This window comes from Lepisma saccharinum, chromosome 4 (genome assembly GCF_977018435.1).
Source record: "Lepisma saccharinum chromosome 4, izLepSacc3.1, whole genome shotgun sequence".
NCBI lineage: Eukaryota > Metazoa > Arthropoda > Insecta > Zygentoma > Lepismatidae > Lepisma > Lepisma saccharinum.
In genome coordinates this window covers 46255783-46270633 of record NC_139232.1, presented here as the reverse complement: position 1 = coordinate 46270633, position 14851 = coordinate 46255783, and the positions used below count along the sequence as shown (strand labels likewise).

At 36.4% G+C, this 14851-nt stretch overlaps 1 protein-coding gene across 2 annotated transcripts in view; it reads right to left on the bottom strand.

Moving 5' to 3' along the window:
* Ubr3 (Ubr3 ubiquitin ligase) overlaps window positions 1–14851 on the bottom strand; it is a 161869-nt gene that overhangs the window by 138281 nt on the left and 8737 nt on the right. For both annotated transcript variants that reach the window (XM_083120461.1, XM_083120462.1), the window contains exon 4: window positions 2104–2212. In XM_083120461.1, the coding sequence (XP_082976587.1) occupies window positions 2104–2212 (109 nt within the window). The remainder of the gene's footprint in view (window positions 1–2103; window positions 2213–14851) is intronic.

Genomic DNA, 14851 nt, shown 5'->3' with positions numbered 1-14851 from the left:
GAAACAGGCATGCGAACAGTGATAGACATTAAAGTGCTCACAAACAGAGACCACTGCTCACAACTACACACAAAAAAGCATGCCATCAATGGACTAAACACCGCAAAACCTGGACAGTAGACGACTGGAAATGGGCCATCTGATCTGATGAGTCCCATTTCTGCCTCCACAGTAATGATGCCCCACAGAGTGAACCGCCGAATGCATGAAGCCTTCCATGAGGACTGTCAAGTCAAGCAGAGAAATAGACATCCACGGAATCTCAGTTCATGACTGAGTGCTTGCACTCAATGTGGCCCACATCCACAGACTTGTAGAGTCCATGCCACAGTGAATTGCTGTTGTCATTTGCTCCAACGGGGGGGACAATCAACTATTAGGTATGATTTCCTTTCGGGGTCTACTTCATTGCCTGACGTGCTTACATTGCAGACACTTTTTACATAGATTAATAAAGGAGGTGAATGAAACATTCATGTTCTTTAAGTAGCATTTGTAATTTTATATTGGTTCAGTAGAATATTGATTACTAGTATCAGCAAATTATATATCGGTCGTTTATTGGTATTGGCAAAAATTTTATATCAATACACTTTCTGATACCAATAACAAAACTAGTTTAAGAATAAAGTGGCATCTCCGTGCATATAATTAAGGACTAAGGCTACAGGTTTTTGTGGGAATTTAATATTTTTTCAAACCATATTGCAGTACATAATATATAAAACCAACATATTCACACTTTTGACAAACAGAAGTTTAGAAATTTACACAATACCAATTAATCTGTAATGCAAAATAAACATATAGCTAAAGCCTGTATCTTCAAAGTAGATTGTGTAAAGTACAGGTTTATGAAGGTGTAATAATTAACATATATTAGTTGTAATTATTATTATCAACAGTTATAGGAGCATACAGGTATTCTAGTGCCTCAGACATACTTCACTGGGGCTTGTTTGTCAATCAAATAATTTTACCTGAAATTTTTATCAATTTTAATTTATTAACACACCTCCCCCAAGATTTGCAGGTTCTCTAGGTGTGTGGGAACCCTGATCCCTTTACATCTGGCAACTTCAGTACACACAATCCATTCTTTATGCACAGCCAGCTGTGAATGAACGTCTCATGACAGACAATGAAACTACATGTATTTCTATTACCTAATCATGTTCTCATGCTTTGTAATAATTTTAAAGCTGCTGAAACTATTTAATTTGGACTATGTTCACTAATAAATTCTCCTTGCTATACAGTTACACATTTGCATTAATTTAGATATATTTTTCAGGAATTGAAAATATAAAAATGATGTAAATTGGGAATGTTTGTTAGTACTTTATGAAGAAAATAGTCTGTTTTATTGGTTTCTAAGCAAGTAATGCACATTACAATCACTTTTCTGAATGTTGGACATGAGTCTGTAACACTTGAGCAATTGATTGATGTGGATATTTTAATCCCTTCCTGCCACTTTTGGCTAATTTCAATCACAAGGATGAAAATGAAACTGATGAAAGGACAATTACAAACATACATGGAGAGGACCAATCCCACCGAGGATTGAGGATTATACTGGCTGAGACAGAACCTCATTAGTCCAGGGTGCTGTACATGGAAGTGAGAGAGAGTGCAACACTGTTTTGGTTTCCCTGTTTGATTTAGTACATTTTACTTTGATTTTCTGCCACTTTTGGATAATTGTGAAGATAAGGATGAATGGGCATAAGATGAGAGAGATGAAGGGACAATCACAAATACATACTGACAAAATACAACATAGTCCCATAGAGGTTTGTATGTGCCATGGGTCCAGACGCCAGAGCCTCATTAGTCTGCAAATTGCAGTCCAGGGTCTACTATGTGGAAGTGAGGTTGACATTTGGGTGCCTTGGAAAAGGGTTACCCTTACACCCCTGTTTTGGTTTGTGCAACTGTATCAGAAGCACACAAACTAAAGTAGATGTTTGAAACTTAAATCTTCAATAAATCTGCAAAATAAAATCAACTACCACTATTTGTCATAGTGATTTTTTTTTTTAAGTACAATCAGGAACTACAGACATCATGTATATCACTCCAAACTTCTGGTAAACAAACCTGTGGATTGGTTAATGCGCCTGTCATAACACCCCTCATAGCTGCACCCATTGCACTGAATTCATGAAGCATGGTAAGATATGCATCTGCCTCTGGAGCACCTGATTTGCTGTAATACAAAATATGTAACAATTAGGAATTCACTTTTATCAATTATATTCCAAATATTCAAAAATGTAAGAGAAAAACAAACTAAAAAGCAATCATGACCCAATAAATACATAAATGAAAAGACTTCTAGGGTGCCAAATTAAAATAGCATGCACATTTAAAAAATTTAAAAAAAAAACTTATCATTATTAGGTTTTGCAGAGAAATGAGGGAAAACTCAGAAATGTGTTGAAGAGGTTTTCTCTGGATATCAACAAGGTGATTTCCGGACAGTGGCGTGCATTCTGGGTACGCAAGGTACACACTGCGTACCCACAGCATCATAAGAAAAAATAATAATTTTCCCCACCTTCTCGGAGCATGAAAATTCAACTATTGTCTCTCCGAAACCCCTTCCACTGCCAGAAATTCTATCTTCCGTACGAGAACGCTGCTGCCTTGCCCGAGTAGCCTGGCCCTCCAGGCAGTCCCGACCGTCTGCCGGATGATCCCGATTGTGCCTTCGGTGTTGCCCGGACCTAACCCATCCACCGTGGCTTCTGCCGATTTCCACGAGCAAAAGCTGCTGCCTCTGTTGGGTACCCTAGAAATTCGGAGGGCAAACCCCATTGGCTCCGATCAGCCCCCACCATATGTTTGGGTCTTCCCGCACTCATCCCACGCTGCATTTTTTTGTTCAAAGCACATGGTTCTAAGAAGCCAGGGTACCTAAGATTTTGGCAGCATCTGCAGTGTTGGTAGTAGTCAACATATATTTTTCTCTAATGTTTAGTTTACTAACATTGGACAGACACGCTTAGATAAATTAATCCCTGTGCTTTGGTTGCAATAACAATGCGTTATATAAAATGATTACTGACATACAAATCGGAGCGGAAGGCAAGAAAATGTTTATCGGGAGGTGAGGGAAATGGAGTGATCGACTGAGCATTGCGTTTTACCTGAAACCCTTTTCGGTGTCGTCATGTCAATGTGTCAGAGGGAAATTATATGGACAATTTGCATGTTTCACACCATTCTCAGTATCTGTCTTTCTCATTCTAGAGATCAAAATTGTATTCGTGTCACTTTGCATTTCAGCTTATGATAAGGATGGGTGTTGACTGTTGACCCGACGATATAAATGAACGAAAGAAAAACAAACAATGCTTACTATGGGATTCAAATGTACCCCCGCTCCCTTAAGTTGCAAAGTTATGTAAATTGACATTATATTGTGCCCAACATAAGGGTGCAAAATCATATTGGTGGTGGGGAGGGGGAATATCTCAATCTACGTGCACATATTTTACATATATACATAATATAATTATGATATACATATTTATAATGTCATTCAATATAAAAAAATATGAATTTCTAAATATTTAAAAATGCATTTTTAATAAATACATAGAAAGAAATCAATTTGTTACTATTATATACATCAGATATTTATAAAGTAGCAAACTAATTAATTTACTAACGGGTTAAAGATGTCAATAAATTACAAAATAGTTGGAATCGGTTTATTATGCAATAGTTGAAATAAAATGGCTTTTGTTTAGTTTTTGCTTTCTATTAACATCATATTTATATTTGTCTTGCATTCTTGTTTTACTTCTATTGTGCATATTTTGCTATTGGTGTAGATCTGTTAAAGATCTCTTGAAGAGATAGTGTATGTTTTCAATATTATCCTTCATCTTTCATTGTTATAACAAAAACTCTCCCCCCCCCCCCCGGGGAAATTTTGGTGTGGGGATTTTTGAGGCCAAGATTATTGGTGGGGGGAAATCCGTCCCTTCCCCCTCAGGACTTCGAACCCTGCCCAACATTTATTTGAGCTTTTGAAGTGTGTTGGGATTAATACCTTTCTATTCTGATGCATTTTCTACGAGAGTCCATAATTTCTTCATTCTACAAAATATCTCGTCGACTGACAACCCTGATCCATTCATCTACAAATGTGAGTGGCTATTTCGAGGAAGGAGACACTTGTTACCGCGAGAGGTTGACGTTTTTTGTTTCTTCCGTCTTGCGTGTGAAATTTGCAGTGTTTCGTTCTTATTATTGTTTTGTCAGTGCGGTGAAGAGGTGAAATACAAATAATATGGAATCGGGAGTTGTTGATGACGTTCTGGAGAGGGGTTTTTCGTCATATAGTTATGAAAAGAAAGTGGAAATAATCCGAAATGGGAGGCCTGTTCCTGAATTGGAGGACTTGTCTCAGGCAGGAGTTACGAAGGATGGTAAGCAGTATATTAGGCATTTTCAGGAAAAAACTTATAGCTCTACAGAGTGGTTGACTGGATGTATGAAAACGGTAAAACTTTATTGTTGGCCTTGTTTGTTGTTCTCATCCGAGAAAGGTGTATGGAATAGTAGAGGGTATTGCGATTTATCAAATCTATCACATGCTATTCGAAAGCATGAAAAATCATTGTGTCATATAAGGTCAAGTTTAGATTTTAAAACTTTTGGAAACATCAGAATCGAGCTACAACTTGATCAACAGAAAAGAGACGACGTGTTACGTCATAACGAAAACGTGAAACGTAATTGTGAGATTCTGAAAAGATTTATAGATGTCGTATGCTTTCTGGGCAAGCAAGAACTTCCTTTCCGTGGCCATTCAGAAGGACACGGTTCCAGTAATGCGGGCAATTATGTGGAATTGGTGCGTCTTCTCTCGCAATATGATTCATTATTAGCCTCTCATTTAGAAACCGCAACAATATTTTCAGGTATGTCCAACAGAATACAAAATGATCTGATACATGCAGTCTCTGAAGTAACGTGGCATTCCATTATGAAAGAAGTTGGCGATTCCTCGTTTGCAGCCATTATGATTGATGAGACGTCCGATGTGTCAACACATTCATAATTATCAGCCATTGTGCGAATAATAAGCCCCAGTAAAGGAGCAGTTGAAAGGTTTTTGGGCTTCACGGACTGCAGTTCTGATAAGACGGCACAAAGCATTTCCTCCATTGTAATGGGTTACATTAACAAATTCAATATGAAGGACAAAATAGTGTGTCAAACCTACGACGGAGCAGCAGTCATGGCTTCCCATTTAAATGGAGTCCAAGCACAAATCAGAGAACAACTACCATCTGCTATATTTGTTCACTGCCTAGCACATTCGCTGAACTTAGTTTTGTCTCAAAGTGTCGCAAATATTAAAGGAATGTAGATTATTTTTCCTTACGCTTGATGGATTGGCTGCATTCTTTAATAATCATCTAAGCGCACTGAACTTTTGGAGACAATTGTACATCGCTGATTGCCACATGTTGCACCAACGAGGTGGAATTACCATTCTCGGCTAGTTCACGTTGTCCTTGAAAACATTGAAAGTCTTTCGGAATTGTTTCAGAGCATTCTGTCAGATCCCAAAAGGTGGGACAATGAAACCATATCTGCAGCAAAGGGATTTGAGCGAGACCTGAATGATTTTGATTTCCTGTTTTTACTAGTAACATTTTCTGATCTTTTCGCCCATACTGACTGATGTGTTACACAATATATTACAGAGCAAATGTTATGATATTACCTTCTGTTTGAACCATGTCCAGAGCACAAAAGAGACAATTGAACGGAAGAGGGAGGAATTTCTGAACTTATGTAATAGTACAGAGGCTTTAGCTGGAGGAGCACCTACAAAACGTCGCCACCTTTCCACAGATACGAGGGGCGATGCAAAACAACACTACAGTCAAATTTTTAACGAAATTATAGACAACATTTCTACCCAGCTGAGAGAAAGATTTGGTAACTTCCATCGTCTTAAGTTTGTGGAATTGCTGAACCCAGACAAGTTTCCACAATATTCGCGAACTTTTCCGGAAGAAGCACTCCTGTCACTGAAGACAACATATGGGCAATATTTTGATTTTCCGAGGCTCAAGAACGAGCTACAAGTAGCATATTCTTCACCTCAATTCCAGCAAAAGCACCGTCACGAAAGCTATGAAATTATTAGAAATAGTGGTTTAGGTGTGTGTATACAGGAATTCAGGAAACTTATGGAACTGGTTCTAGTCATTCCTTCTACAACAGCTTCTGTGGAAAGGTCATTTTCCACCCTAAAGCGTGTGAAAACATATTGCAGGAACACCATGAACCAGGAGAGGCTATCACAACTTTCATTACTTACAATTGAAAAGGAGCTGTTGTATGAACTAAAACTTAAACCATCCTTCTACGATCAAGTGATAGAAGAGTTTTTGAAGAAGGAAAGAAGAATGGATTTCGTTTTCAAGTAAATGAAGTAACCGGTGAACCTCATAAGGCAATCAGAAAAAACACGGATAATTGAAACGTACAGGTGAGCATTTTATTTCTCAAAATGCATTTCAAATATGTAGTCAAAATTACATTTTTTCATATACAGGGTGAGATACAGACAATTTTTTCAAAACATGTGTGTATTTCTTCCATAACCCTTAATTAAGATATTACTTATTTAAACATTTGACTGTCCTTTTGTTCCCGTTCAATGTGCATCGCGCTGCATGAAGAAACTAATCAAGGTTGAATTGTTGGACTGCACGTTTTTTGAGAATATAGTTGCGAAGCAGGTATATAAAATATCATACAAATGTTTTATCGTGTTACATCTGAATCTCTCCGGTAGCGGTTTAAGGTTATATCTTTATATAAAAAAATCCTGAATTAGATCCCATTTCAATTCAACTCATTTCAATCAGCTTTAGTGTGCATAAAGGAAGCTTAACTTCTGCTTCCTTTAACATATCAAAAAATGCGGCAGAATATTTTTTTCTTCATATGAATGCATTTGATACAGCCACTAGTATTGTTTTCAAAGTTTGGTAAATTATCCACTAAGGATTTCACTTACGTATTTCTCTTGCGTACCCTAGTCTAAATGTCACCGCACGCCACTGTTTCCGGATATGCTTTCGAGAGCTAACATCACTCTCATCTTCAGGGATTGAAGTGGATTCAATCGAAAGCTCTCAAAAGCGTATTTAGAAATTACCTGGTTGATATCCCGAGAAAAACCTCATTACCATTCGCAGCCAGGAAAGCTTCAAGAATTATTTCAACAATGTGTTATTTGCTTATTCAATACTCAATTGTTTTTGCTTCGGTTGATTTTAGTGTGCAAAGGTGAAAATATATAATTTATAATAATTGCCCTGCACGTCCAATTAGAACAACAGCTTAAAAAGCTCACTGTTTATGTAATATAACTATCAAAAAGTAAAAGTAAAGTGTTCCCCTGTGCTTAGCACCACGCCATGAAGGCGTATAGGGGGTGTGGGGGTAACGCCCCACACTTTCTTGATCCGGTCATGAGTGGGGGTGATGTGATCAGCATCATGCCCCTGACTGCCTTTACGCCCAAGGGTTTCCCCCAGGTACCCATGTTATTTGACGCTGGGTGGGTGCCGGGGCTGCTTCCATCATTAGAAAAGTTCCCGGATTTGAATCGGCCAGGGATCGAACCTGGGACCTTTAGCATGGTAGTCAGATGCGTTACCGACTGAGCCACCGTGGCCACGAAATATAACTATCAACACAACTAATTTCCACACAAAACCCTCTATCGTAAACAAAAATAGAATTTTCTATTTAAACTCTTACATCTGCATGAAGAACCATACTACAAACAAAAGTCTGCATATGTACTATTTGTCCAGAAAGTAAATGCTCGGTGGATGTGGCCAAATCTGGAACTAACGCCTGTATGAGAAATTATTTGCAACATGTAACAATGCCACTTCGCATTTACAATACATGAGATTTGTCACATTAGATCAGACTGGAGAGAATAAGTTACCACAGAAGTCTACTTCCGAGTTGCAGACCTCAAGTCTATTCCAGGTTGTAAAAATAAACTAGTAAGAAACAGCAGGTATGTTAACGAAGTTTGCAAGATTGCTGATGACTCTTAAGACAAAATTTCAACTTGGTTTGATTGAGTGATGAAGTGGGAAAGTGGTAAAGAGCTGGACCAGTTGTCTGAAGGTTGCAGGTTCAAATCTCTTGTAGAATAGACTTTTTTATTTAGTAGAATTGTTGCTTTTGGACATTTATAAGATGGAGAATATGAAAACTCTTCTTCTGATAAATATAATTACTTGTCGATATCACTTGGGATGTGTTTTTCCACATAACTTCTCAAATACTCAATTACTTCCTACATGAGGAAATAAGGTGAACAAAGAAATATTCGTGGCCCAACTGTGAGGTAAAATAGAGGTTGATTATTTTTTTAAAAAAAAAGTCATGAAAGCCCTACATAGAATAGAATGGTCTTTATTTAAGCAGGCGTGTTTCGGCCTCGTATGCCATTCTTACAACCAACCCTTGTCAAATATACAATAAATGAATAAAAACATAAGAGAAAAAAAAACACATTGATCATGATAATACAATAATGCTAGGTATGCACTGTGTGATGTGTAAGTGCAGGTGCAATTGTTTACATATGAAGGTTAATGTAGTTGTTGGGACAATAGTAAGTTCTTTAGTTGTTTCTTAAAACTTTAATGGCAAATAATGTTAGTCAATGGTGCAGGCAGTTTGTTCCATTCCCTTATCCCTGTAACAATGAAGGACTTGTTATAGGTGGCGGTTTTATGTTTGGGGATTTTTAGATTGTGTTTCTTGCGATTATTATCTTCGACCGAAGTTCTACGAGAGCAGATCTTATCGAATAAGTATTTTGGGGGGCCACTCTTAAGTATTTTGTGCATCAGAGTGAGTGTTAAGTTTTTTCTTCTATTGTTAATGTTTAGCCAAGAACGTTTCTTTAAGTAGGGGGATACATGTTCTTTTTTTTCTTTTTCTTTTTTTAGGTTAAATATGAAACGAAACGTATACAACAGCTCTGAATTTTTTGAAGTTTATAGTTTAGGCCCTGGGAGATATTACTGTACACTGGGGAGCAATAGTCTAGTGTAGATAGAACGAGTGCTTGCATAAGGTGATCTTTACCATTAGCGTCCAGAGTATGTTTTAAATTATACAAAGATGTAAGTTTCCCCATACAGCTTTTCACAATACATTCTACTTGTGCCTTCCAATTTAAGTGTCTATCGAACATAATCCCCAAGTATTTGCTTGTATCCACTTCGCTTAGCGGTATACTGCCGAGAGTTGGAGAAGAAGGTGCATTATTGTGAAGTTTTTTAAGTGTACCATGAGTTCCTATGATCATGAAGCAACATTTTGTTGGATTTAATTGAAGGGACTTATTCCGTGACCAATTTCTTATAGCATCAAGGTCGAATTGGAGTTTGGTCATCGCATTATCAATTTTTTTTGTATTACACTGAATATAGATTTGACAATCGTCAGCATACTGATGGTATTGGCAATTTTGGACAGCACGGTCGAAATCAGCTACATAAATCATATATAGTAGTGGACCTAATATACTTCCTTGAGGGATGCCTTGTTGAACAGCTAACCATTTAGAGTACGTCACTTCTGGTTCCCGATATTTCACACGTTGTTTCCTGTTGCCTAAATATGAACGAAACCAATTTAACGCGTTTCCGGTAACATCATAGTGATACAGTTTGGCCAATAACAATTCATGATTGATCGAGTCGAACACTCTTGAATAGTCCAACAAGACTAACAGTGTAACTTTATTTTCATCTATTCCTTTACTTATATTGTCTACGATATCTACCAGCGCAGTGCAAGTACTATGCATTGAAAGTGTGGTAGGAAACCTTGAATATGTGGAAGTATTTGTTCATAAATTACTTTTTCAAGTATTTTGGACATTGTGGATAGAATGCTAATGGGCCTTAGATCTTTAATTTCTGTGGATTTTTTAGCTATAGGTGTTACTTTGCATTTTTTCCATTCTTCAGGGAACCAACCTTTGGAAAGGGAAAGATTAACAACGTGCGTAAGAGTTACTAAGCAAAAGCGGATGCAATGTTGCAAAACAGTTAGGTTTATTCCATCATAACCGCACGCATTTGATTTCATTTTGTTTATTATTTTACGTACTTGCTCGCTACTTACTGGGGTAAAAATGAACGGGTCATTGTTGGGTTGCTGGAGATAAGTGTTAATTTCATCAATCACCACTGCATTGCTATCTGAGGGTGCATTTGGGTTAACAAAAAACTCGTTTACTGCATTAGGCTGAAATGTATCTGATGAGGGTGCATTACTCTTTTTATTTGGTAAAAGTCCCTGGCTTCTGAGGTTAGACCATAAGTTCTTAGCATTTTTTATATTCATATTTACCGTTTTGTTATAGTTTAAATTTTGTGTTTCTGACTGCTTTTTTGGCTCTGTTTCTAAAGCATTTGTATGATAGGAGGGTGTCTGGGTCTCCTCCATTTACGTACCTCAGATGAAAGTAGTTGCGCAACTTCCAGAATTCCCTTACTCGATTTGAAATCCAGGGGGTGGAAGGTTTGTTTACACAAATTTTTCGTTGGGGGGCATGCTTATCTATTAACCTGATAATGTTATCATTCAAGGCCTCCACCGCTGCATCTGTGTCGTCGTTTCTTTCGATTTTACACCATTCCACATTTTCCGCATCTTTTCAAAACTTGTCCAAGTCGATGGTTTTGAAATTTCTAATTTTGATAAATTTTTGAAACTGTTTTGGTGTGTACAGGTCAAATATGGAGTATGTTCTATGGTGATCTGTAATTCAAGTAACTCGCTCTGCCCAATTTGCTTTACAATTAAATCTTGTTGACGACTCTGTCACTCTGGTTGGTTTGGTAATTAATTGTTTCCCCATGAACTTCCTTGATTATACTCTGAAGGAGTAGAGTGCTGCTTTCGTTATTTCTTAACATGTTGATATTCCAGTTGCCCAATGCAATGAAGTAATCGTAATTTAAGTATAGATGTTGGAGGATATCAGCTACGTGGCTGATGTGAGTATAGCTGACAGTAGGGAGTTTATATGTTACCAAAATTCCCATCTTTTTCATATCAATAGTTAATTCGATTACAAGGGACTCTACTCCGATATCATTGTTAACAAACCAGTCTAAAAATTTCCATTTAAGCAATTTAGATATGTATAGGCATACACCACCTCTAGATATGTTTAATCTATCTTGTCGATCTAATGTGTAATTTTCGATGTCTATCATATTACTAATGTTCGGTTTTAGCCAGCTTTCAGTAATGGCTATCAGGTGAAAGTTTAAGTCCGATATTATTTGTTTAAATTCGTCTATGGAGTTTAGTAAACCTTGAATATTTAGATGACATAATTTAAAGCCATTTTCAGATTTATTTATTTCAGCTTCGAGCTGTTCCTTTATATTGTAATTGCTGTGGTGGATATTAATGGGCAACTCCTCAAAGTAACTGGAGTGAATTCTGATTGGGAGTGGCGTTACTGAACCATTGACTACATTGGTAGGGTCATTTATATTTATTGTTTCCTCCACTGTTGGTCACGGAGTATATATACTGTCCCGAGTGTGAATTACATAAGGCAATAGCAATGGAAATGTGCATACGTATAACACTTAATTTTAAAAAACAGGTGCTAGTTTTCATAGTGACTTATTACCTACAATAAAAACATTTAAAATATTAAAAATAAAAAGTAAAGAAAAGTATAAAAGTTAATAAAAAAATAAAAATGTAAAAAAAGAGTATAAAATGAGAGTACTAGCACAAAAGAAAAAATAATGAAAGTACAAAGGAGACTGGCTGTAGAAACTGCAGTTCTAATATTCATAACTTAACACAGTTCATGTAGTCATCATTGGAACGTGGTTTGCATATTATTCACCATTGTAACACAGTTTGCGTATTATTCAACACTAACGTGGTTTGCGTATTATTCAACACTAACGTGGTATGCATAAATTTTCTCTGGTAACACCATTTGAAGTCTATGGACAGTTAAGTTCATTTTTACATCTAGTGACTGGCAAGATGATCACAGATATAAGATGACAAATACTACAACAATAAAACCGAGGAGAAATTTGGACTTTATATATGAGTGTAGCACATGAACTACAATGCAAGAGGCATGTAAGAAATCTACCTGATTTTATTACAATAATTTACCAATGGTGAATTTTCCATTTTTAAACATGTATTTTGTAAGTTTCTTTTACACACCTGCATTTTTTAATTTAAAGTTTCTCATAATGCAGTGACAAAGAAAATCTTATATATTTACTTTTAAAGTGAAATTTTAATAATTTTTGTACTCCGTGGAGGAATGATAGGTATATATTACACTGTTAAGAAGAAGACAACTTGCACGTTGTCAGGATATATTCTGTTTTGTTGATTGGTAATATGTCAATGTGAATGAATGATGAATGCACGGATTGTGTAAAATGTTGTTTGTGGTTAATAAAACTATATGCATAAATAACAAAGCCATTACACACATCACTCTACATAGTTCACCATAATATTTCAACTCTCATCAAAACTTACAAGAAAAGAATGACAAAATAGTATTAATGAGTAAAAAAAAAAGTTTTAAAATGTGTATCTCATTTCAACATGCACAAACATTAATTTTATCTGTAATAAAATAATAATTACATTAATTCATAATGAATAATTTTAGTTCTGGCACATTATCTCTTGTACCCAGTCATACTTTTGAAAAAGAATGAAGTGAGGTGTTAAGCCAGTCACAGATTTTCTTTATATCAAATACAAAGGTGCCAAAATTAAAACAAAACACTTAAGTGATTTTAGTCAAATACTTTAACCCTTTATAGCCTGAATTTTTGTTAGGGACAAAATGGCAGTTTGAAACATTTATGTGTATGGTACGACTTTCATTGGCAGGATTTACAACAAAAAATCATCTGACATTGTAATAATATTAATTACAACTAATGGGACATGAAAATCCTGACAGGCCACCAACGTTTTGTGTATAATCAGATAAATTATGTATATTATATGGTGTTTAGTTATGAAATATATATACTCCCTTCAACATTTACATGCAAAACATCTACACCCTACCTGTTACACAATTTATAATATATTCCTGAGAAGACAAATATATAAATCAAAAGACAAATGAGCAAGAAAGAGTAATCATTCTTGACCTCTCAACAGTGGCATGCCCTGGATTTTGGTAAGGGAGTAAGATTTTTAAAAAAATACTAGGCCAAAGGTCAGAGGGAGGGGTGTTATTACCCCTGCCAACACCCCCTTGGGCATGCCACTACCTTCTATTCATTGTTGTTATGCTCAAAATGGTGTCTCTACATCAAAGATATTTTCTGCCAGTCACCCATCAATAGCCTCATCAATATCGATATTTGTGCCATAGCCCTGCAACACCAAAAAGAGCTGTCTAGAACATTGGGGTGTGCAAGGAGAGGGGTTGGTGGGAGTCATAGCCCCCATTTGGCCCAGTATTCGTAAAAAAATGACGTCAAAATTAGGAAAAATGGCAAAATGAGGGCTAACTGAAAAAGTGTATACACCACCAGTTTTGAAAATCTAGGGCACACCACTAGTTTAGAAGTACGGAATATATATAAATATTTTTTCGAGCAAAGTAGACACCAGAAACCTGTTCGAACTGCACAGTCCCAAGTGATGTTTTGCTCATAAAACAACTTTCCGATCACATTTGGACAAAATTATTTTATAACCATATTTATGTGAGCTAAGAATAAGTTTTAAAAAATTCTGGGGTACTTACAGTTATTCTAATATCTAATTTTCATAAGCCTAAGACCGCTGCACTTTTATTAGGTCAATATGGCTGCATTACTGACACTTAGGTCTAAGAAATTGCTTAGTGCTCCCTTGCATATACTTCCAGCAGCGCCTGCAGTTTGTTGTGAGTAGTAAACACTACACATTACAGGGACACACAAGTCCCACAGAGACAGAAACTGAATGTGTCATGTAGCAATCATTTGTAGGATGTGGGACTTGAAAGTCCCGTCAGTCGATAAAGGGTTAAAATTAGTCACATGTATCTTATTTCCGTTGTTGAAAATTTCAGATCTACATCAATCCTTCTTCAGTGATGAAACACTTTTCAGCAAGACATTGTAAAATGTTAAAATTCTTCACATTGCTATGTTAATCCATAGGGTATGAAATATCACCAAAAGAACATTCTTAATGAAACTGAACTACAACAATTCTGGATTAATCAGCATGTTTATTCATAACACATGACTTAATTTTGCTGAAACTGTACAATTATGGTTAAATACATTCATTTTTCACTAGATCAATAACAGAATTTAATTCCCTGTAGATAACCTCTGTGCTAAAACACCTGTAGTAGTAATTTCACTAAACAAATAAATCTACCTCTACATGTACATGGACTAATGTGGAAATAGCAAATCTCTCATAAATAATGTAGTTCATTCAGCTTCTACTTTGCCCAATATGCTAGAACAGCACCTGAAGAGCAAGGTATACAGAAGTAATGAATGAAATTAAATTTGCAAGATTGAAGTGGCTTGGACACATCTGTCAAATGCCAGAGAGCTAAGTACGTGAGAAGATGACATTGACAACACAAGACTGGCAGATTGTTTATGAGATGGACAGTGTTAGGAGCTGGAGAAGGTAAGTCTCGTACAGGGAATTGCAGGAGGCCAAGGTCCATAGTGACTGCAATGGGTCTTGCCTTTTATAACTTCATACTCGAAATCCACTTTAC